The sequence below is a fragment of the Pongo pygmaeus genome, chromosome 1 (genome assembly GCF_028885625.2).
Source record: "Pongo pygmaeus isolate AG05252 chromosome 1, NHGRI_mPonPyg2-v2.0_pri, whole genome shotgun sequence".
Taxonomy (NCBI): Eukaryota; Metazoa; Chordata; class Mammalia; order Primates; family Hominidae; genus Pongo; species Pongo pygmaeus.
In genome coordinates this window covers 23,278,348-23,304,236 of record NC_072373.2, presented here as the reverse complement: position 1 = coordinate 23,304,236, position 25,889 = coordinate 23,278,348, and the positions used below count along the sequence as shown (strand labels likewise).

Sequence of the window (25,889 nt, the reverse complement as noted above, 5' to 3'; positions counted from 1 at the left end):
AAAGCACTCTTCAACACTGATGCTGGGAGGAGTAAGAAACTTTATATAATACAGTTCTGCTAAAGGACTTTATGAAGATATTGGCTTGGTATGGATTTTCTAAAGTGAAAGTAAAAGGATTAAGCTTCAAATACAAATATAGAGGGAAATCTATACATATAACTTACCTCATAGCAATACTGTTGAACTTTATGCAAAACTTTGTTTAGGTCCTTGTTCAGCTGTTCAAGCTCTAGAACAATTGTTGCATATCTCCGCTGAAATTCAATGCTGATGGGCATGGAATATGATTTCTGAGAAGAGAAAAAAATCAGATCTTGGTAAGAGTTTGTTTTTTAGCAATGCAATTTCAATGATCTAAAAGGAAATTTGACTTATCTACAAAGCAAACTGAAGGTTATTAAATTTGTCTGTTTTAATTGTTATAGTTCTTGTCTGTGATAATGGCATTGTTATTTAGGAGATTGTCCTTGTTCATTGGAGCATCATGATGTCTGCCATTTGCTTTTTTGAAAAGGAGATCTTCTATAGAGCTAAACGGAGCAAAATGTTAATGGATAAACGTGTAAGCAACATTCGTTATATTCGTCTTTCAACTTTTTCATAGGATTGTTAGTTGTTAAACCGTATGTCCTCATTTGAAGCATTCTGGTTATTTAAACCAATTGACGCTGTACCTGGAATCAATTCAGTATAGCATAACGGTTCAAGAGCGTGGGTATTAGAATCAGATTATATATGTTCAAATTCCACCTCTATCACCATCTAGCTGTGTGATGTTAAGGAAGTTTCTTAATCTCTCTGTGCCTCATGTTCTTCAACTGCAAAATGGGGATTATAAGAATATCTATCTAGTGGGGTTGTTGCAAAGATTAAATGAGATAATACATGCTAGCACAGTGCTTCCCACATAGAAGATGCTCAGTGGATATTAACTTTTCATTGTGTCATCATTCCATATATGCTCCTTACCAACAAGTGTTAATGGACTTTGATGCCATTTCCTTCCCTCTCTTCACAGTACTTCCAATAAATTATACTCTCCATTTCATTCCTGCTAAAAATGCTGGCAATGAAACCTCTCCAGTCAAGGAAAATTTAACCACATTTCTTTTTTCAGAGGATTTCTGAGAAAGCACGTTGTTATGCACTAAGGAAGCAAAATTGCTCCTTCTAATAAGTATAGGTAGGGAAAGAAAACTTTCCTAGACCTAGGGAGGAACTACTTATATAGGTTCCAAATCACAGAATTATAGACTGAGCTAACAGAAACCTCAGAGGTCATCTAGTTAAGCCATACCATTTTACAGAGGAGAAAACTGAGGCCTAGAAAAATTAAATAACAGCACACACTATTAATGATGTGCTGATTACTTAATGATGACAACAGATGTACTAAATAGAGCTGACTAATGTGCCATGCACTAAGAGTGGTTTTGTTGTTGTTTTTGGGATGGCGTCTTGCTGTGTTGCCCAGGCTAGATTCGAACTCCTGGCCTGAAGCAATCCTCCTGCCTCAGCCTCCCAAGTAGCTGTGACTATAGTATGTGCCACCACACCCAGCTTGTTCTAAGTATTTTATTTTTTTTTTTTGAGACAGGGTTTCACTCCCATCACCCAGGCTGGAGTGCAATGACGTGATCTCCGCTCACTACAACCTCTGCCTCCTGAGCTCAAGCAATCCTTCTGCCTCAGCCTCTCAAGTAGGTGGGACTACAGGTGCGTGCCATCACACCTGGCTAATTTTTGTATTTTTAGTGGAGATGGGGGTTTCACCATGTTGGCCAGGCTGGTCTCGAACTCCTGACCTCAAGTGATCCGCCTGCCTTGGCCTCCCTAAGTGCTGGGATTACAGGTGTGAGCCACCACGCCTGGCCTGTTTTGTTTTTTAGAGACAGGGTCTCACTCTGTTGCCCAGGCAGGACTGCAGTGGCACGATCGTAACTCAGTGCAGTCTCAAACTCCTGGACTCAAAGGATCCTCCTGTCTCAGCCTCCCAAGTAGCTTGGACTACAGGCATGTGCCACTATGCCTGGCTAATGTTCTAAGTGTTTTTAAAGGATTTCATTGAATCCTCACAATAACCCCATGAGAAAGATATTATTGCTTATTGTCTCCATTTTACATATGAGGCCCATGTACCACAGCCAGTAAGTGGTAACCTTGTGGGATCTGAAGCTAGTTTGCATCAGTTAGAATTCCTCTGCTACTATAGATGTGAAGCAGTAAAAGAGAAAGAGGGGAGGGAATGCCACAGTGGGAGTAGGGAAGGGATAATTTCCACACAGGCCTGGAATCATATCCAGGACATCCTACTTTTAGTTTACCATTGGTGCTTCCTGAATTGCTTCCTCTTCGTAAACCTCAGTTTTTGTGAAGTTAAAACCACTGGATCATCCGAAAGATTTTCTATAAGAATGCAGGGATAATGCAGGACATGCTGAATTTAATTTCATTTCCTTGTCGGGAATTGGGGGTTACTGAGGACATAGTGTAACGTAAATTATAACTAAGTATTTGATCAAGCCTCTTCTCGGGGATAAGTGTATACTTTTGCAGACTCAGAACTAGTTAATCAAAATCAAAATCATTAAAAGCTCTGTATCTCTTACAGCGAATTTCAGGGTGTCAAAAATCTCTATCTTCATCTTTTGTGTTCAACATTTTAATGAATTAAAGATGTACAAAGGGTTTACATATACAGTATACATCAAAATGTATGAAATTGGGAGATGGCTAATGCATTACAAAATGGGGTGATATAGGCTGGGTGCGGTGGCTCACACCTGTAATCCCAGCACTTTGGGAGGCTGAGGCGGGTGGATCACGAGGTCAGGAGATCGAGACCATCCTGGCTAACATGGTGAAACCCTGTCTCTACTAAAAATACAAAAAATTAGCTGGGCGTGGTGGCAGGTGCCTGTAGCCCCAGCTACTCGGGAGGCTGAGGTAGGAGAACGGCGTGAACCCGGGAGGCGGAGCTTGCAGTGAGCCAAGATCGCGCCACTGCACTCCAGCCTGGGCAACAGAGCAAGACTCTGTTTCAAAAAAAAAAAAAAAAAAAAAGGGGGGGGGGGTGATGTAACTAATGAACCGTAAAAAAAACCTCCGAAACTAAACAGATATAGACTTCTCATCAAAATTATCATCTGGTTACAGCTCCAACTTCTAAAAATATTTCTTGAGCCCCCTTTTTTGAAGCTGTTCTCAAAGTCTTTATCTTTTTGAATATCTCCCAATGATGGAAAAAATTTCCCTTATCTTCTTAAACATCTAAATAATAAAGGGTTAATATAGAAGAATAAATGTACAAGAATGACCAAACCAATTTTGAAAGAGAAAGACAAATGGAGGGACTTGTACTGGTAGTTATCAAACAGTATAGTATTGACATGGGAGACAAATACACCAATGGGAGAGAATGGTGGCCAGTCTATACTAAATTCCAACAGATATGTATATGTATGCCTGGCACATATGCTTGTGTGTGTATGAATATATGTATACTGTTTGGAAATTTTGTATATAGTAAAGCTGGCCTTTCAAATCAGTGGGAAAGGATGAACTATTAATAAATTGGAACAATTATCTATTTGAGGAAAAAAGTTAGCTCTCTGTACTCAAATCGTTCACAAAATTTTAGGATGTACTGAAGGTCTAAATATTAAAAGAAACTATAAAAGTATCATGAGAAGACAGGAGAATATGTTTATGAATAAGAGGTAAAGAAGCTATTTTAAACAAGTTACAAATACCAGAAAAAGGAACAGGCTGATATAGAGCTGACCCTTAGACAACACAGGTTTGAATGGTGCAGGTCCACTTACATTACTTATATGCAGATTTTTTTAAAATTAATTTTTGTAACAGCCAACCAGATCGTATAGATGCAACTTTTTCAAAAGTTACACCAGTGTGCCTGCTTCTCCTGCCTTCCCTTCCATCTCCTCTTCCTCTTCTGCCTCTGCCACCCGAGACAGCAAAACCAACCCCTCCACTTCCTCCTCCTCCTCAGCCTACTCAACGTGAAGATGACAAGGATGAAAACCTTTATGATCTACTCCCGCTTAATGAATAATGAATATGTTTTCTTTACCTTATGATTTTCTTAATAACATTTCCTTTTCTCTAGATTACTTTATGTAAGGATACAGTATATAATGCATATAGAAGGTTTGTGTTCATCTACTATTTAGGTTATCAGTAAAGCTCCTGGTCAACAGTAGGCTATTAGTAGTTAAGTTTTAGGGGAGTCAAAAGCTGTATGCAGATTTTTGACTGCTGGCGGGGGTTGCACCCCAACCCCCATGTTGTTTGAGGGTCAACTGTATTTGACTACATCAAAATTTAAATTTTCTGTACTATGGTAACATGCGAAACAAATAATTTTGTTAATATAAATGGCCAATTAAAATACAAAAAGATGCTTAATTCCACTAGTAGCCTTAGAAATACAAAATAAAACAATGCGATTTATATTTCACCTATCAGATTGCTAACAATTTAAAGATCTTCTAACACTAGGATTGAAGAGAGTGATCTAGATTTACTGATACTATACAGTGAAAAGCAGAATGTTACATAGCATAAAATTTATTTAAAAATGTCTGCCCTTGGCTGGGCACGGTGGTTCAGGCCTGTAATCCCTGCACTTTGGGAGGCCAAGGCGGGCAGATCACTTGAGGTCAGGAGTTCAAGACCAGCCTGGCCAACATGGTGAAACCCCATCTCTACTAAAAATACACAAAATTAGCTGGGCGTGGTGGTATGTGCCTGTAATCACAGCTACTTGGGAGGTTGAGGTAGAAGAATTGCTTGAACCAAGGAGGTGGAGGTTGCAGTAAGCCAAGATTACACCACTGCACTCCATCCTGGGCAACAGAGTGAGACTCTGTCTCAAAAAAAAAAAAAAGTCCCCTCCTCAAAAAAACCCAATAGCATATATTCTATAGGTATTTATACATTAAAAAATAAATACAAAGAAAGAAAAACACACATCAAACTCAATAAGAATGGTAATTTTTTTAAGAAAAGTACATTCATTTTACACATATACACATACAATTAAAAATTATTATTATTATTTTTTGAGATGGAGTCTTGCTCTGTCGCCCAGGCTGGAGTGCAGTGGCACAATCTCGGCTTACTGCAACCTCCACCTCCAAGGTTCAAGTGATTCTCCTGCCTCAGCCTCCCGAATAGCTGGGATTACAGGTATGGGCTACCGCGCCTGGTTAATTTTTGTATTTTTACTAGAGGTGGGGTTTCACCATGTTGGCCAGGCTGATCTCGAACTCCTGGCCTCAAGTGATCCACCCGCCTCAGCCTCCCAAAGTGCTGGGATTACAGGCGTGAGCCACTGTGCCTGGCCTAAAAATTACTTTAGGAGGTCGAGGAGGGTAGATCATTTGAGGCCAGGAGTTAAAGACTAACCTGACCAACATGGTGAAACCCCGTCTCTACCAAAAATATAAAAAATTAGCCGGGCGCGGTGGCGCATGCCTGTAATCCCAGCTACTGGGAGGCTGAGGCAGGAGAATCGCTTGAACCTGGGAGGCAGAGGTTGCAGTGAGCCGAGATCGTGCCTCTCCACTCCAGCCTGGGTGACAAAGCAAGACTCCGTCTCAAAAAAAAAATAAATAAATAAAATAAAAACAAGTCAAAAATATGACTTGTTTCATTCATATGACTGTATGAATAAGGTGAGGCATTTGAACCATTAGAAATAACTAATACATTCTGATAAAAAACCAGGTATGATCACAAAGTAATGAAAGATTTTCTTGTGTGGCTTTACAGGTTCATGTTGAAGGCAAACAGTCTGTAAAAATATGAGCTTATAAGGGACAAGATGGAAAATACCAGATTTAGCAGTTCATGATCAAGGGTATGGATTTATTTGACTAGTCCTCTACAGATATTCATTTAACCATGTACAGTTTTTTGCTATTACAACAATGCTGTGATGAACATCCTTGTAGGCGCATCTTCCAAATGATACTCTAGAAGTAAAATTTCTGGCCCATCAGTATGGCCAAGCTGCCTTCCAGAAAGACTTCAATTAACTTATATTCCCACCTAAAGTGTATAAACATGCTCCTTCTTGATGAACATTCAGGTTGTTTCTAACCTTCAGATCTTGCAAACATGCTGCAATGAACATGTAGTCATTTTGGACAAAGGCGAACATAAGTGTAGAAGTTTCCAGGAGTGGAACTGCTAAATCAAAGGATTTGAGCATTTTAAATCTTGATAGATATTGCCAAAGCACCTGTAGAGGCCAGAGGGACCTCCCCTTCACCCTCTGAAGGCTCACTGAAAATCACTGACAAAAGAGAGATTAATAGGAAAAAAGGCATACACATTTATTTGGTTATAATTTTATGTGACGCCAGAGTCTTCAGAATGAAGAATACAAAATAAACTGTCAATTTTTGTGCTTAGGTTCACAAAGCATATGGACAGTGGTATAGAAATAATGATTGGACACAGGAGGCTGAGGCATAAGAATTGCTTGAGCCCAGGAGGCGGACGTTGCAGTGAGCCAAGGTTGCACCACTGCACTCCAGCCTAGGCAACAGAGTAAGACTCTGTCTCCAGAAAAAAAAAACAAAAAAGAAAAGAAAAAACAAAAAAGAAATATGATTGGACAAACAGGGTATGATATAATGCTAACAGACAAAGTAGGGAAATCCAGCAAGGCCTGTCTAGATTTCGCTTGGCCTGTCTCTGCAGCAATCCTTCCTACAGGTATGAGGCAGAATCCTGTCTGGAATGGGGGGTCTTATGACCTACAGTCAAAGTAGGTCAAATAATTTCTTTATGACCAATTTTTACACAGAAAGGTGATGGGCAAGCTGGAGTAAAATTCTCAGGTTTTATATAAGGCTGGCTTCTGGGAAAAGGAGTTCTGGTTTCTACGACTTGCTTTGGGGAAGAGGGATTCTGGTTTCTGTGGTTAGCCTCAGAAGAAAATGAGAGATCAAAGATAGGTGGGCAGAAAAAGGTCAGAGAGAGCTGCTTCTGAGGCCTTCATTTCGGGGTATCATTTTCTGAGACCCTGTACACCCTTCATAAAAGATGTACTAATTTATGTGTAAGAATGCCTACTTGTCCACATCCTCACCAATACAGTGTTTTGTTAAAGTTTCTTAGTTCTGCCAGTCACATACTTCTTTTTTTTTCCCCCCAAGAAACAGGGTCTCACTCTGTCACCCAGACTGGAGTTCAGTGGTACCATCCTAGCTCACCACAGCCCCAAACTTCTGGGCTCAAGCAATCCTCCCCCATCAGCCTCCTGGGTAGCTGGAACTATACCATGCCTGGCTAATTTTTCTAAAAAACAAAAAAAAATTTTTTTTTTTTTGAGACTCAGTCTTGCTCTGTTGCCCAGGCTGGAGTGCAGTGGCTTGGTCTTGGCTCTTACTGCAACATCTGCTTCCTGGGTTCAAGTGATTCTCCTGCCTCAGCCTCCTGCGTAGCTGGGATTATAAGTATGTGCCGCCACGCCTGGCTAATTTTTGTATTTTTACTAGAAACGGGGTTTGGCTATGTTGGCCAGGCTAGTCTCAAACTCCTGGCCTAAAGCAATCCAATGGCATGAGCCAGTATACCCAGCCCCAATTAAACATTTTTATTGTTCCATTTCCCACCTACTTCCCCTTAATTAGCTTCATAAATATTCACCTTTTACTATTATTTTAATAGGTTCCTTAGAGATTAAAATGTCGTCCATCTTTGATTTATCTAGGCCTATATGTATATACACCCCTACCCTGACCAACAGACAACTGTAGTGTATTTTAATTCTCTCTATAAGTGCCACAAGAGTTATTTAATGTGTCACTTAGATTAATCCACATATTTACCCTTTTTGTTGTTTCTTCATTCCCTGAATCTTCATGTTTCTTTTACAAACTTCAAGTTTTTTCTTCTGCTTAAACAAAAACTTTAGTATTTCCTTTAATGTAGGTATTCTGGTAAGAAAGTCCATAAATTTGCCTACAACTGTCCTTGTATTAACTTTATCCTTGAAGGCATTTTCACTGGTTATGGAAATCTAGGTTGGTAGTTATTTTGTTTCAGCTCTGTGAAGATGTCATTCCATTATCTTCTGTCTTCTATTGTTTCTGTGGAGATGGTAGCGCTCAGACAAATTGTTGGCTGCTCGTTTGTACATACTCCCCATTCCCATCCTGCCCTGGGTACTCTAACATTTTTTCACTTTGTGTTTAGTTTCAGCAGTTTTAAGACAATGTGTCTAGGTCTGGCGCGGTGGCTTATGCCTGTAATCCCAGCACTTTGGGAGGCCGAGGTGGGTGGATCACGAGGTCAGGAGATCGAGACCATCCTGGCCAACATGGTGAAACCCCGTCTCTACTAAAAAAAAAAAAATACAAAAAATTAGCTGGGTGTGGTGGCAGGCGCCTGTAGTCCCAGCTACTTGGGAGGCTAAGGCAGGAGAATGGCGTGAATCTGGGAGGCAGGGCTTGCAGTGAGCCGAGATTGTGCCACTGCACTCCAGCCTGGGCGACAGAGCAAGACTGTCTCAAAAAAAAAAAAAAAAAAAAAAAAAAGGTGTCTAAAAGTCACTATCATTTTATTTATCTCATTGGGGTTGATAGGAATTTATCTGTGGCTTGTTGCCTTTTGATGGTTTTGGAATGCCTTTAGTCATTATCTTTTAAAATACTGCATTTGTCCCATTCTTTCTTTTTCCTTCTGCTATTCCATTACATATTAGACCTTCCTCACTGTATTTATCCCTATTTATCATCTCTTCTCTTCTATATTTTCCACTCGTTTTTATCTTCACGTTTCATTCAGGATATTTTCTTCTGATCTATTTTAAATTACTAGCTCTCTCTTTAGCTGTTTCTAATCTGCTGTGGTTGTATCCACCAACTGAGTTCTTAACTTTGATTGCTAGAGTTTATAGTTTTCATTTGGTCTTTTTTATTGTTGTTTCCAGTTCTCTTCTAAAATTCTCAATTTTGTCTCATCTCTTTTAACAAATTAAGCATTTAAAATATATTTCTAAAAACTCCATTGTCTGGTCTACCTACTGTCTACAGTTGATCTTCTTTTTTCCTTAGGGTTATTGTGTCTCCCCTATTGTGTCTTGAATTTAAATTGAGTTTTAGATACTATATATAAAAATTTATAGAAATAATTTGAGGCCTATAAAAATGCTATATTCCTCCAAAGAGGACTTAAAGTTTGCCAACATCCCCCAACCCTTGGTGGGTCTCTGGACTCTAGTTTTGGCCTCCAACCCATTTAAGCCTTTCAAGAATGCCACTTAGCTTCTCAGCTACCTTTTCTGGAATTTGCAGAAGCCCCCAAGGAAAAAGCAACCCTGAACATCAGGTTCCCCCTTACTTCTTTCCTTCTTTTCCCAGATCCTATAATTCCTTGATGCCTTGTTGTTTATTTTCTTTCTTTTTTTTTTTTTTGAGACAGAGTCTCACTCTGTTGCCCAGGCTAGAGTGCAGTGGCACGATCTTGGCTCACTGCAACGTCTACTTCGTGGGTTCAAGTGACTCTCCTGCCTCAGCCCCCCAAGTAGCTGGGATTACAGATGCACGCCTATCACACCCAGCCAATTTTTTTATTTTCAGTAGAGACAGGGTTTTGCCACGTTGGCCAGGCTTGTCTTGAACTCGTGACCTCAAGTGATCCACTCGCCTTGGCCTCCCAAAGTGCTGGGATTACAGGTATGAGCCACTGTGCCCGGCCTCCTTAATGCCTTGTTAATGCTCCAGTGTTCTTCAAGCAGGTTATTTTAATATTTTATTCCAGAGGAAACAGTTATTTACAGCAGGAAGGTTAATCCAAATTACCTAGTCTACTCTTACCAAAAGCAGAAAAAAAACCTTAACTTTCCCCAAATAGTACATTCAAATTCTTTAGAGAAGTGCTTCTTTCTCTCCATTTAACTTGAGTAAATGCCACGTTTGAGTTCTGTCACTGAGATGAAGAAGGGGAACAAGGAGAAAGACCTTGAATTAATTGCCTTTTAAAATACTAATCTCACTTCTGCACTTCATCATATTTGCCAACTCTGGATCTAGGGCCTCTTGTAGCCATGGTTTCTGTTTCATCTAAAAACATGCCAGAAAAAATTTCGAAATCTCACAGACATTGTTAAGCAGACTGCTTCATTTTTTCTGTTTACTTCTTTTTGTACTTCATATTCTATGTGCAATAATAAAGGATATGAAAAAAATATGTTCAGCCTACCATCTTTAAACTAACTTTCATTAAATCTTTCATTTTACTTTCTAAAATTTATCCTACAGATAGACACAAACAAATGCACAAAAATATTAGCACTATATTAATAAAATGATGGAAATAAATATCTGTTAACAGGAAGTTGTTTAAATTATGGTACAATACAATCATTTTAAAAGATAAGCCAATATATCATAATTTAATTCCATTTTGCATGAAAATAATTTTTAGTATATGCACAGAAAAAGAAATCCATATGGTAAACATATAAATAAACATATTTATAACATATGCTAACTTAATAATATTTATGGAGAAGGCATTATAAAGAACTACAGTTTGACTCATTAAATCATTTCATAATATTTGAATTTTTATAGGAAAACTATTTTTACATAAATAAAACAAATAATAAAACATATCAAGCCAACTAGATTACTTCTACAGAGTTCTCATATGCTAAGAAGCCAAGCCAACATCAAAACGGTCTCTGGGAATACAAATTCGTTTTACACTGAAGGCTGCATCTCCTTGGTTTGTGAAACAACCCAAAATAGGTCTCTATTTGAAAGTAGATAAGATTAACTGGGCAAAGGCAAGCCCAGTGCTTTAAAGCATGGAACTTAGAAGAAAACAGTCCTAACTAGTGATATTAAAGGGAAATAATTCATTTATACATAAAGATAGAAGAGATGATAAAGTGACCAGAGAAAAACAGAAGTGGGGTGGAGGAGCACTGAAAAGGCACAGAATATAAAGCGCAGCAGTAGAACTGATGGAAACCAAGAATTAGAGTCCAGTAGGAAAGAAGCATGCACATACATTTCTATGTTTAAGATATGTAACCGCAATATGCTATAGCTAATCCTTTTCATTTTCGGATGGCTTGTGTATCTGATAATACTAATTTCATGTTATGCTTAAATGAGTTAAACTGGGAAATAAACCCAAGTTTTAATACCTGTACTGCTAAAGAGAGCAGTATGATCTTACGCTGAAATCACCTGACATTTTTGGTCTTAAAAATTCAGTAATTTTCAGATAAAAAAAATTCTATAATCCTAAAAGAGGATTGTTCTTTATTCACTTAGGTATCTACTTTTGCAGCTGTAGATACCTAACTGTATCCACACCTATACCCTTACAACATTTCATTCCAGAGATTCCCAGTGCTACTACTCCCATTCCTGCACTTAAAACAGACACTGATCATCAGTCACAGCACTTTGCCCCCTGAGCACAGCCACTGAGTCCTCCCTTTCAGACTTCTATACAGTCATTTTCAATAAACTAGAGATAGTACATGAGATAAAACCTATTTGCCATCCTACATATCCTTAAGTAAGATGTGAATTTCATTACAATTTAAAGACTTTCTTAGTGAATAGTGTCTACATAAACAGCTTTTTAAAAAACTCTGTGCCAGGTGCTGTGGCTGGCTGGGTGCCGTGGCTCACACCTGTAATCCCGAGGTGGGTGGATCACCTGAGGTCAGGAGTTCCAGAGCAGCCTGGCCAACATGGTGAAACCCCGTCTCTACTAAAAATACAAAAATTAGCTGGTCGTGGTGGTGTGCACCTGTAATCCTAGCTACTTGGGAGGATGAGGCAGGCGAATCACTTGAACCCGGGAGGCGGAGGTTGCAGTGAGCCGAGATTGCACCACTGCACTCCAGCCTGGGCGACGAGCAAAACTCCGTCTCAGAAAAAAAAAAAAAAAGACTTCTGGTAATTATCTTATGAATAAAATTGGCTCTCATTTTTTGAACTCATTAGATTAATAAATTAGGATATAAACGTTGTCAAGATAACCTAAAGATGACAACATAGATATTTCCTGACTTACTTATTCTGAAACATTTTTTATAACCTGCCATTACAACTTCCTTGGTCACAGGTATCTGTCTGAGCAATTCTAGACTCATGCAAACTGTTGAAAGAACCTAATATATCCATTAATCCTATTCAACTGTACAGTCAATGGCATAATGAGGTCTGGGGCAATGCATTGCCAATTTACTTAGCATATGTTCTGTATAACAAGAGATAGTGATAGCAATGAAGATTTACTTTTGTATGTATGTATGTATGTATTTATTCCTGTATTCATTCATTTACTGAGAGAGGGTCTCGCTATCACCCAGGCTAGACTGTAGTGGTAGAATCATAGCTCACTGCAGTCTCTGACTCTAGACTCAAGCAATCCTTTTGCTTCAGCCTCCCAAGAAGGTGGACTACAGGTGTGGACCTCATGCAAATGAGGATTTAAAAATAATATTTATCTGAAGGTTTCCTCCCACAGATATTTTTAAATCATTAGATATAGATGGTCTCACCATTTTAAAATTAGACAAGCAAATGAAGAAAAAAAAAGAGAAATTCTTACCAATTTTTCTGCTTCTGTGTTCATTTCCCTTAATTTCTTGATATGTTCCTTTTTAATCATGAGAATTTTTGATAATCTGGTCTACAGACAAAGAAGAAATATTTTAGAATAAACAGAGGCATTTAGGTATATTGGTTAGACATTAAATTTCCAATTTTTTAGTAAGATATTTCAGCAATAGATTTTAGTGTTTCAACATATATATATATATAGCATAGCATTGTTTTTTTTTTTTTCTGAGACAGAGTCTCACTCTGTCACCCAGGCTGGAGTGCAGTGGCACAGTCTTGGCTCACTGCAACCTCTGCCTCCCAGTTCAAGCAATTCTAGACTTAGCCTCCCGAGTAGCAGGGATTACAGGCAAACGCAACCACGCCTGGCTAATTTTCATAATTTTTTTTTTTTTTGGAGACGGAGTCTTGCTCTGCTGCCCAGGCTGGAGTGCAATGGCATGATCTTGGCTCACTACAACCTCTGCCCCCCAGGCTCAAGCAATTCTCCTGCCTCAGCCTCCCGAGTAGCTGAGATTACAGGCACCCGCCACCATGCCCGACTAATTTTTGTATCTTTAGTAGAGATGGGGTTTTGCCATGTTGGCCAGGCTGGTCTTGAACTCCTGACCTCAGATGATCCACTCACCTTGGCCTCCCAAAGTGCTGGGATTACAGGCGTGAGCCAGGGCACCCGGCCATTTTTGTATTTTTAGTAGAGACGGGGTTTCACCATGCTGGCCAGGCTGGTCTCAAGCTCCTGACCTCAAGTGATCTGCCCACCTTGGCCTCCCAAAGTGCTGGCATTAGACATGAGTCACCACACACAGCGTCATAGCACTGTATTTTATATATCTGATTAAACCGACAAGCAAATATTATTTTAAAAAATCCATTGTAACTAGGACATGTCAAAAGGACCAAGGAGTCAATCTGAACAAGCTTTCACTGGTCCAAAATAGGGCAATTTGCAGACCAGTAAGAACAATAACTGAAATGAACTAAAGCCAAACGTTAAAATCCATGAGTTTACAATGATACTTAGGAAGAAGAAATGACAGAGTGAGAGCAATTCTGAAATCTTATTGAATGAATGGATCTAAGCATTGATAATCAATGGCAGCTAACATTAAAAAATAATTAGGTCAGAGATGCAGTGGCTCACACCTGTAATCCCAGTACTTTGGGAGGCCAAGGTGGGAAGATCACTTGAACTCAAGAGTTTGTGACCAGCCTCAGCTTCCCAAGTAGCTGGGATCGTGAGTCTAGGAGTTTGAGACCTCATCTCCACAAAAAATAAACAAAATTAGCTGGGTTTGGTGGCTTGCATCTGTAGTCCCAGTTACTCAGGAGGCTGAGGTGGGAGAACTTCGAGCCTGGGAGGTGGAGGATGCAGTGAGCTGAAATCATGCCACTGCCCTCCAGCCTGGGCAACAGAGCAAGACCCCATCTCATAATAAATAAATAAATAAATAAATAAATAAATATCTCCTATCAAAAGAACAGACAACCACCTGTAAAAGTAGTCACATAAAAACAAATAATCAGCCAACCAAAAAACCTAAATCCAGTCAAACCTCTAGAAATAATTTTCAATTTACATAAGATACAAAGAACATGTTAAATAATCCCACAAGGATTTAGTCAAAAAATCGAGACTGTGGGAGACTGTATGGATAAATAATCCAGTTTCTTCAATAAGTTGCATGGAGAAAAAAGGCACTCAACATTTAAAAAACAACTGAAAAATCTGAATAGCCACTGGATATTTGATATTGACATTTAAATTTTTACAGATGTAATGATGACATTGTAGTTATGTTTCTTAAAAAAAAGAAATCCAGGCCAGGTGTGGTAGCTCACGCCTATAATCCCAGCACTTTGGGAGGCGGGTGGATCACCAGAGGTCAGGAGTTTGAGATCAACCTGGCCAACATGGTAAAACCCCGTCTCTACTAAAAATACAAAAATTAGCAGTGCCTGGTGGTGGACACCTGTAGTTCCAACTACTTGGGAGGCTGAGGCAGGAGAATCGCTTGAACCCAGGAGGCAGAGGTTGCAGTGAGCAAGATGGTGCCACTGAACTCCATCCTGGGGGACAAGAGCGAAACACCCTCTCAAAAAAGAAATCCCAGCTGGGCACAGTGGCTCACACCTATAATTCCAGGACTTTGGGAGGCAGAGGTGGGAGGATCACTTGAGTCCAGGAGTTTGAGACCAGCTTGGGCAACACAGCAAGACCCCATCTCTATGAAAAAGTAAAAAATTAGCCAGGTGTGGTGGCGCCCACCTGTAGTCCCAGCTACTCAGGAGGCTTAAGCGGGAGGATTGCTTGAGCCCAGGGGTTTGAGGCTGTAGTGATCTGTGATCATGCCACTGCATTCAGCCTGGGTGACAAAGTGACTGAAACCCTGTCTCAAAAAAAAAAAAAAAAAAAAAGAGAAAGAAAGAAAAAAATCTCTCTCTTTTTTTTGGAGATGGAATCTTGCTCTGTCACCCAGGCTTGAACGCAGCTGCATGATCTTGGCTTCACCTCCCAGGTTCAAGCAATCCTCATGCCTCAGGTTCCCGAGTAGCTGGGACTACAGGCTCGCACCACCACGCCTGGATAATTTTTGCATTTTTAGTAGAGATGACGTTTTTCCATCTTGGCCAGGCTGGTCTTGAACTTCCTGACCTCAGGTGATCCATTAGCCTCAGCCTCCCAAAGTGGTGGGATTGGATTACATACAGGCATAAGCCACCATGCCTGGCCAAAAAAAGGGTTATCTCTTAGAAATAAATAAAAAGGGCCAGGCACGGTGGCTCACGCCTGTAATTCCAGAACTTTGGGAGGCCAAGGTGGGTGGATCACCTGAGGTCAGGAGTTTGAGACCAGCCTGACCAACATGGTGAAACCCCATCTCTACTAAAAATACAAAATTTAGCCGGCATGATGGCAGGCGCCTGTAATCCTGGCTACTCAGAAGGCTGAGGCAGGAGAATCGCATGAACCCGGGAAGCAGAGTCTGCAATGAGCCGAGATCACACCACTGCACTGGGCAACAGAGTAAGATTCTGTTTCAAAAAAGAAAAAGAAAAAAAGAAAGAAATAATAAGGCCGGGTGTGGTAGCTTATAGCTACCCAGGCTGAGTGCAGTAGCGTGATCATGGCTCACTGCAGCCTCAACCTCCTGGGCTCAAGTGATCTTCCCACCTCAGACTCCTGAGTAGTTGGGACTACAGGGGCGTACCACCACACCTGGCTAATTTTTGTATTTTTTGTACAGATGGGGTCTCACTATGTTGCCCAGACTTGTCTTCAACTCCTAGACTCAATCCTTGTCTATGTTGCCCAGGCTTGTCTTGAACTCCTAGACTTCCAATCCTCCCAACTTGGCCACCTAAAGTGCTGGGATTGTAGGTGTGAACCACTGTGCCTGGTGGCAAAACATTTTTAATGTTTATTTTGTCATAAGAAAAAATACATTTGGAACAGCAAAAAAATCAAAATATCAACTTCACTTAAGAGCAAAACAGAGTTTTATAAAACCTCACGTACTATAAAAGGTAAGGACATAAAATAACTTTTATTTTTACCTCTTAAATATCTTAAAATAATAGTGGAAATAGTATTTTAACTAGGCTTTACATATAGATTATAAATTTTAAATTAAATACTAAAATCAAATACATAGACTTTCAGTTTACAGTCTGGGATATAAGAAGCTTGGAAGGTGCTACTCCATCCTAACTAACACCAGGTCAAAAGCTGAACATACTTAAAAAAATCAACAACACTTGACCAGGCGCGGTGGCTCACGCCTGTAATCCCAGCACTTTGGGAGGCCGAGATGAGCGGATCATGAGGTCAGGAGATCGAGACCATCCTGGCTAACACGGTGAAACCCCGTCTCTACTAAAAATACAAAAAATTAGCCAGGCGTAGTGGAGCGTGCCTGTAGTCCCAGCTACTCGGGAGGCTGAGGCAGAAGAATGGCGTGAACCCGGGAGGCGGAGCTTGCAGTGAGCTGAGATCGTGCCACTACACTCTTGCCTGGGCAACAGAGCGAGACTCCGTCTCAAAAAAAATAAAAATAAAAAAAATAATCAACGACACTTCTTAGATCTCTAAGTTGAGGGCCAAGGCAAACTGTCCACAAAATTGGAAAGAATGAAAGGCAAGTATGCAGAATCACAATTTACTGGAGCAGAAACCCATGAGCAAAAACCTCTAGGAACCAGTGCTGGGGTAGGAAAAACTGAACTGTAATTTATGTGGTAGGTGCGGGCAAGTCTGACCATTAAGCATTTACTCTATGGGACCCAGTAAGGAGGGTTTTTTGAAAAGCATACTTTGTGAGTTTTACTTCCAGGGGCTTAATCTGGTTCTTAGTGAATACTGCAGAAATACTCCCTCTTGCTTCCTGCAAGGGGAAGGAAAACTAACAATTTTGAATTAAGATGGAGCATTCTGTTCTTAGCAAGGCCTGCCCTCAGGAAAAACTATTTAACCAGAAGCGAACATGCTAGGGTTTTATCAGAGGCTAACTGACCTGGGGGAAGAGAAAAACCCAACCCCAGCCCACTCTAGCCACCCTGTACCACATAAGAGGAGGAAAAACTGAGGTGCATTTGTGAAGTTCACAGTCCAGAGGCTCAGGCTGACACAGTTCCTTTTACATAGTACATCATGTTTGGCAATTAAGAAAAAATTACAAGGTACGCCAGGAGGCAAAAAAAACCCATAGTTTGAAGAGACAAAGCAAGCATAAAAACCAGCCTTAGATATGGCAGGGATGTGAAAGAACTATGAGTAATAAGCTAAGGCCTCTAATGGATAAAATAGCATGCAAGAACAGATGGGCAATGCAAGCAGAGAGATGAAAATTTCTCGAGCTTGAGGATATATTATTTATTTTTCTTTTTTTTCTTCCACAACAGTTATCTCAGAAGAGGATATATTAATAGGAACTTCCAAAACTAAAAAACAAAGAGAACAAAGACTAAAAAAATCAGCACAGAATGTGCAAGGATTGTGGGACAACTACAAAAGGTATGACTTGTGCATTAATGGAAATACAAGGAGGAGAGGAAAGAGAGAAAAAAAGGAAGATCTGAAATATAATGAATGAGAATTTCCCCAATTTAATGTCAAATACCAAACCAAAGATCTAAGAATCTCAGAGAATACCAAGCAGAAAAAACACCACAAAAACCTCTAGATTTACACATATCATATTCAAACTACAGAAAATCCAAGATAAAGAAAAATTCTGGTCCAGCTATGGTGGCTCACATCTCTAATCCCAGCACTTTGGAAGGCTGAGGCGGGCAGACTGCTTGAGCCTAGCAGTTCGAGACCAGCCTGGACAACACGGCAAAACCCCATCTCTACATACTAAAAAAAAGGAAAAAAAAAATCCTGAAAGAAAACACTTTACCGATAGAGGAGCAAAGATAAGAATTTCATCTGACTTCTTCTTAGAAACCAGGCAAGCAAGAGGAGACTGGAGTGAAATATCTTGTGTTGAGAAAAAAAATCTGGCAATCTAAACCTCTGCACCCTATGAAATTATCATTCAAAAGTAAAACAGGACTGGGCATCATAGCTCATGCCTGTAATCTCAGCACTTTGGAAGGCCAAGAGGCAGAACTGCTTAAGCCCAGGAGTTGTGGAGCAGCCTGAGAAACACAGCTAGACCTTATCTCTACAATAATAAATAAAATATCTTTTTTTTTTTTTTTTTGAGACAGAGTCTCGCTCTGTCACCCAGGCTGGAGTGCAGGGGTGCGATCTTGGCTCACTGCAAGCTCCACCTCCTGGGTTCACACCAGTCTCCTGCCTCAGCCTCCCGAGTAGCTGGGACTACAGGCGCCCGCCACCACATCCAGCTAATTTTTTGTATTTTTAGTAGAGACAGGGTTTCACCATGTTAGCCAGGATGGTCTGGATCTCCTGACCTCGTGATCCGCCCGCCTGGCCTCCCAAAGTGCTGGGATTACAGGCACGAGCCACCATTCCTGGCCAATAAAATAAAATTTTTTTTAAGTGAAAGAAAAATACTTTCTCAGAGAAAAAAACCTGAGAAAATCTGTCGCCAGTAGGATTGCCTTGTAAGAAATAATTTCTTTCTCTTTTTTTTGAGATGGAATCTTGCTCTGTTGCCCAGGCTGGAGTGCAACGGAGCGATTTTGGCTCCCTGCAACCTCCACCTCCCAGGTCCAAGCGATTCTCGTGCCTCAGCCTCCCAAGTAGCTGGGACTATAAGCGCCACCATGCCCGGCTAATTTTTGTATTTTTAGTAGAGACGGGGTTTCACCATGTTGGCCAGGCTGGTCTCGAACTCCTGACCTCAAGTGATCTACCCACTTCAGCCTCCCAAAGTGCTAGGATCACAGGCGTGAGCCATCACACCTGGCCAGAAATGTTAAATGATGTTCTTTAAAGAAAAAGAAAATGATACATGTCAGAAACTCAGATATAAATAAAGGAAATGTATCAAAGAAAGAATATGTTGAAGGTAAAATACAAACTTTTATTTTCCTTATTCCTAATTGTTTCAACAGATAACAGTTTGTTCAAAATAATAACAGCAACAGCATATTTGATTATATATGATTATGTGTATATATGCTTATGCATGCTTACGTATAAATAAAATAATGACAGCAATGATACAAAGGAAAGGAGGGATGAATTAGGATTATTTTATCAGGTACTAGTACTACCCATGAAGCTGTACAGTGTTATTTGAAAGTGGATATGGATTAGTTGTAAAAGTATATAATGTAAACTCTAGGGCAACCATTAAAGAAAGCTAAAAGAAAAAAAGTATAACCTATATGCTAAGAAAGCAGAGATAAATGGAATTATATAAAGTAAACCATAAAACGCAAAAAAAGAGTGGAATATAAAAATAGAAATAGAGAATATGAGCAACAAATAGAACATAGTAATAAATATGGTAGACATTACTATATGATAATCCAACTATATCAATAATCACTTTGAAATCTACTTTAAACATAAAGACACAGATAGATTAAAAGTAAATGGATGAAGGCCAGGTGTGGTGGCTCATGCCTATAATCCCAGTACTTTGGGAGGCCGAGGTGGGTCCCATCGCTTGAGCCAAGGAGTTCAAGACCAGCCTGGGGTACACTGACACCCCATGTCTATACAAAAAATACAAAAATTAGCAGGTGTGGTGTCTTGTGCCTGTAGTCCCAGCTACTTGGGAGGCTGAGGTGGGAGGATTGCTTAAGCCCAGGAGGTTGAGGCTGTAGTGAGCCACCGCACTCCAGCCTAGGCTACAGAGGGAGACCCTGTTCTCAAAAAAAACCCAAAAAAACAAAAAACCAACAACAAAAAAAACAGGGCTAGTCTCAGTGGCTGACACTTGTAATTCCAGCACTTTGGGAGGCTGAGGCAGGCAGATTTCTTGTGGTCAGGAGTTCCAGACCAGCCTGGCCAACATGGTGAAAACCTACCTGTCTCTACTAAAAATACAAATATTAGCCAGATGTGGTGGAGCGCGCATGTAATCCTAGTTACTTGGGAGGCTGAGGCATGAGAATCGTTTGAACCCAGGAGGCAGAGGCTGCCTGGGCGACAGAGCAAGACTTTGTCTCAAAAAAAAAAAAAAAAAAAAAAAAAAAGTAAATGGATAAAGAATATGCCATGCTAACACTAATCGAAAGAAAGCAGGAGCAGTTATATCAATTTCAGACAAAGCTGACTCCAGAGCAAGAAAAGGTGTCAGGAATAAAAAGGGGCATTACGGCCGGGCACGGTGGCTCAAGCCTCTAATCCCAGCACTTTGGGAGGCCCAGGTGGGCGGATCACAAGGTCAGGAGATCGAGACTGTCCTGGCTAACACGGTGAAACCCTGTCTCTACTAAAAATACAAAAAAATTAGCCGGGCATGGTGGCGGGCGCCTGTAGTCCCAGCTACTCAGGAGACTGAGGCAGGAGAATGGCGTGAACCTGGGAGGCGGAGCTTGCAGTGAGCCGAGGTCACGCCACTGCACTCCAGCCAAGGGTGACAGAGCAAGACTCTGTCTCAAAAAAAAAAAAATAAATAAATAAATAAAAGGCATTACATAATGAGAAAGGGGTCAATGTTCCAAGAAGACATAATAATTTTTTTTTTTTTTTTTTTGCTCTGTCACCCAGGCCAGAGTGCAGTGGTGCAATGTCAGCCCACGCCTCCTGGGTTCAAGCAATTCTCCTGTCTCAGCCTCCTGAGTAGCTGGGATTACAGGTGTCTGCCACCACACCTAGCTAATTTTGTATTTTTAGTAGAGACGGGGTTTCACCACGTTGGCCAGGCTGGTCTCGAACTCCTGACCTCAAGTGATCTGCCTGCCTAAGCTTCCCAAAGGGCTGGGATTACAGGCGTGAGCCACCACACCTGGCCAACAATACTTAATATTTATGTGCCTAATAACAGAATATCAAAACATGAGGCAAAATGATTAACTATTGACAAATAGATCAATCCACCATTATAGTTGGAGATTTTGATACCCCTCTATCAGAAATGAACAGATCCATTTAAATGAACAGATCAATTAACTGGATATAATTGGTATCTATAGATTACTTCATCCAACAACCACAGAATATACTTTCTACTCAAGGTCATGCGGAAAATTCATGAAGATCTCATTCTGGGCCACAAAACATACTTTAACAAAATTAAAAGAATAGAAATCATACAATGTATGCTCTTACACCACAATGAACTTCTACTAGAAATCAATAACAAAGAAAGCTGTAAAATCTGAAGATATGTCTAAATAATACATGAGTCAAAAAAGCAATCTAAAAGAAGAAATGAAAAAATATTCTGAACTAGTTAAAAATAAAAAGACAACTTGTCAAAATTTGTGTGATGCAGCCAAAGCAGTGCTTAGTGGGAAACTTGTAGTATCGAATGCATATATTAGTAAAGAAGACTTAAAATCAGTAATTTAAGCTTCCACCATAGGAAACTAAAAAAAAAAAAATAGCAAATTAAATACAAAGTAAGCAGAATAATATAAACTAGAGCAGAAATCAATAAAATTGAAAACAGGAAATTAATAGAAAAAAATCAACAAAACCAAAAGCTGGTTCTTTAAAAAGATCAATGATACTGATAAGCCTCTAGCTAGGCTAAGAAAAAAGAGAGAGGACACAAATTATTAATATCAGAAATGAAAAAGGGGCATCACTACAGATCCTATGGACTTTAAAAAGATAAACTCCTTGAAATTTCTAAATTCGCACAAGAGAAAAATGTAAGGCTCTGAATAGGCTTATATCTATTAAATAAATTGAGTCAATAATTAACCTTCCAAAACAGATAGCACCAGGCCCAGATGGGTTCACTAAGGAATTCTACTACACATTTGAGGAAGAAATTATACCCAACCTCTGTTATGTTTTAGAGGATAGAAGCAGAGGAAATACTTCCTAACTCATTCTCCAAGGTTAGCATTACCTTAATACCAAAATCTGACAAAGACACTGTGAAAGAAAACTATAAGCCAGGCACAATGGAATGTACTCATAGTCCTAGCTACTGGGAGGCTGAAGTGGGAGGATCACTTGAACCCAGGAGTCTGCACCCAGCCTGGGCAACATAGATCCCCTGTCCAAACATGAAAAGAAAAAAACTATAGATCAGTATCTTTCATAAACACAGATGCAAAAATCCTCAATAAGATATTAGCAAATTGAATCCAATGATGTATAAAAGGATTTAAGATCACAGCCAAGTGAGTTTTTTTTTTGTTTTGTTTTGTTTTTTTTTTTTGAGACAGAGTCTTGCTCTGTCACCCAGGCTGGAGTGCAGTGGCGCGAACTCGGCTCACTGCAAGCTCCGCCTCCCAGGTTCACGCCAGTCTCCTGTCTCAGCCTCCCGAGTAACTGGGACCACAGGCGCTCGCCACCACGCCTGGCTATTTTTTTTGTATTTTTAGTAGAAATGGGGTTTCACCATGCTAGCCAGGACGGTCTCAATCTCCTGACCTCGTGATCCACCTGCCTCGGCCTCCCAAAGTGCTGGGATTACAGGCGTGAGCCACTGCACCCGGCCCCAAGTGAGATTTACCTGAAGGATGCAAGGCTGATTCAATGTTTGAAAATTAATTAATATAATCCATCACATCAGTAGGCTAAAGAAGAAAAATATGATCAGATTGATAGAGGCAAAGTATTTGACAAAATTCAACACTCATTCATGATAAAAACTCTCAGTAAACTAGGAATAGACAACGTCCCCAACCTGATAAAAAAAATCTACAAAAAAACCCCATGTCTAATATCATACTTAATGGTGAGAAACTAGAAGTTTTCCCACTAAGATCAGGAAGAAGGCAACAATGTCCTCTCTTATCACTCTTTTCAACATCATACTGGAAGTCCTAGCTAATGCAATAAGACAAGAAAGAGAAATAAAAGGTAGAATTGGGAAGGAAAAAAACAACTATCTGTTTTAGGCGGGTGACATGACTGTCTATGTAGACAATCTGGAAGAACTGACAAAAAAAAATCCCTGGAACTAATAAGTGACTACAGCAAAGCTGCAGGATACAAAGTTAACATACAAAAGTCAATTGCTTTGTCAAACAATAAACAATTATGATGTGAAATTAAAAACACAGTATCATTTACCTTAACACCCCCCAAAATGAAATACTTAAGTATAAATGCAACAAATATGTACAAGACCTATGTGAGCAAAACTCTGATGAAAGAAATCAAATAACTAAATAAATAAGAGATATTTCATGTTCATGGATAAGAAGACACAACACTGTCAAGATACCAGTTCTTCTCAACTTGATCTATAAATTCAACGCAATACAAGTCAAAATCCCATCAAGTTGTTTTATGGATATTGACAAAATGATTCTAAAGTCTATATTGAAAGGCAAAAGACCTACTATAGCCAACACAATATTGAAGTAGAAGAACAAAGTTGAAGGACTGACACTATTCAACTTCAAAACATACTATAAACCTACAGTAATCAAGACAGTATGGCAGTGGCAAAGAATAAAATAAAATAGATCAATGGAACAGAATAGAGAGCCCAGAAATAAATCCACATAGTCAATTATCTTCAACAAATGGGCAAAGGCAGTTGCCCAACAAATGGGCAACAGTGGAGAAAAGTCAGTCTTCAACAAATGGTGCTGCAACAACTAGACATCCACAAACAAACAAACAAACAGAAAAAGAATCTAGACAAAAACCTTACACCTTTCACAAAGGGAATCACAAACATAGATGTAAAATCCAAAACTATAAAACTCCTAGAAAGTAACACAGGAAAAAAAATCTAGATGACTTTGGTTTTGTGACAACCAACTTTAGATATGACACCAAAGGCATGATCCATGTAAGAATGAAATGATGAGCTGAACTTCATTACAATTAAAAACTTCTGTTTGGTTAAAGACATTGTAAAGAGAATGAAAAGACAAGCTACAGACTGGGAGAAAATATTTGTAAAATATACATCTGATAAGGAACTGCTTTCCAAAATATACAAAGAACTCTTAAAACCCAACAATAAGAAAACAAACAATTGGATTAAAAAATGAGCCAAAGACCTTAACAGACACCTCACCAAAGAAGATATACAGATGGCAGATAAGCATATGAAAAGATGCTCAATGAGGAAATGTATATGTCATCAGGGAAATGCAAATTTAAATAATAAGATGCCACAACAAACCTATTAGAATGGCCAAAATCCAGAACACTGACAACACCAAATGGGGACGAGGATGTGGAGCAACAGGAAATCCCATTCACTGCTGCTGGGAATGCAAAATGGTACAGCCACTTTAGAACACAGCTTGTCAGTTTCTTATATAACTAAGCATACACTTACCATATGAACCAGCAATTACACTCCTTGGTATTTACCCAAAGGAGCTGAAAACTTATGGCTACACAAAAACCTGCACACAGATGTTTATGGCACCTTTATTCATAATTGCCAAAATCTGAAAGCAACCAAGATGTCTTTCAGTTTGTCAATGAGTAAATAAACTGTGGTACATCCCGATAATGTAGTATTATTCAATGCTAAAAAGAAATGAGCTATCAAGCCACGAAAAGACATGAAAGAAACTTAAATGTATACTAGTAAGTGAAAGAAACCAATATAAAAAGGCTATATACTGTATGACTTCAAATATATGACAGTCTGCAAAAGATAAAACTATGGAAACAGTAAAAAGATCAGTGATTTCCAGGGGCTCGGGGAAGAGATAAAAAGGTGAAACACAGAAGATTTTTAGGGCAGCAAAACTACCCTATATGATACATAATGGTGGATACATTATATTATACATTTGTCAAAACTCTTAAAATGTTCCACATCTTTAAATACATTAATGTGAACTATGGTCTAGGTGAAATGATGTGTTAATGAAAGTTCACTGACTGTAACAAATGTACCATCTGGTGGGAGATAACAGGGGGAGACTACACAGGTGTGGGGTCAGGAAGTATATGGGAAATATCTGTATCTTCTTAATTTTGCTATGAACCTAAAATTGGTCTAAAAAAAGTGTATTGAATTAAAAATCAAATATAACAAGGATCAATAAAAATATCACTATTTAGACATAGTATAGTAGTACTTAGCTTCTGGCTCCCTTTGCTTATTGATCTCTCTCAAACTCTCTCACACACACAACACCTGTTCAAATATAACATATTAGCTTTGTTTTTACTTCTACTATTTAAAAGAAAGAATTAAAAACAAGTGTCTTCTTTGTGAAAAGAATAAGTCTTTGCTCTTATCACATTTTCAATCTTTCATATAAAATATCCATCTGCCTTGAGAAGCCAAAGGTATAAGAAATTTTATATTGCAAGGATAACTAACAATACATCATTGGCTGGGCATAGTGACTCAAGCCTGTAATCTTAGCACTTTGGAAAGCCAAGGTGGAAGGATCATTTGAGCCCAGGAGTTCGAGACCAGCCTAGGTAACATAGTGAGACTCCATCTCTACAAAACTAATAAAAAATATATTAGCTGGGAGTGGTGGTATGTGCCTGCAGTCTCAGCTACTTGGGAGGCTGAGGTGGGGGGACTGCCTGAGACTGGAGGTTAAGGCTGCAGTGAGCCATAATGGCACCACTGTACTCCAGCCTGGACAACAGAACGAGACTTTGTCTCAAACAAATAAATAAATAGGCCAGGCGTAGTGGCTCATGCCTGTAATCCCAGCACTTTGGGAGGCCACGAGTGGATCACGTGAGGTCAGGAGTTCGAGACCAGC

The 25,889-nt window shown here is 39.6% G+C and overlaps 1 protein-coding gene across 7 annotated transcripts in view; it reads right to left on the bottom strand.

The window, feature by feature from the left end:
* The window catches only part of LIN9 (lin-9 DREAM MuvB core complex component), an 80,361-nt gene that overhangs the window by 7,651 nt on the left and 46,821 nt on the right, over positions 1–25,889 (bottom strand). For 6 of the 7 annotated variants that reach the window (XM_054449287.2, XM_054449371.2, XM_054449117.2 and 3 more), the window contains 2 exons: positions 12,622–12,702; positions 168–293 (listed from right to left, as the gene is read on the bottom strand). In XM_054449287.2, coding sequence (XP_054305262.1) covers positions 168–293; positions 12,622–12,702 — 207 coding nt within the window. Of the gene's footprint in view, positions 1–167; positions 294–8,602; positions 9,970–12,621; positions 12,703–25,889 lie in introns of those variants that run through there. The other variant, XM_063671732.1, reaches the window with a different exon arrangement.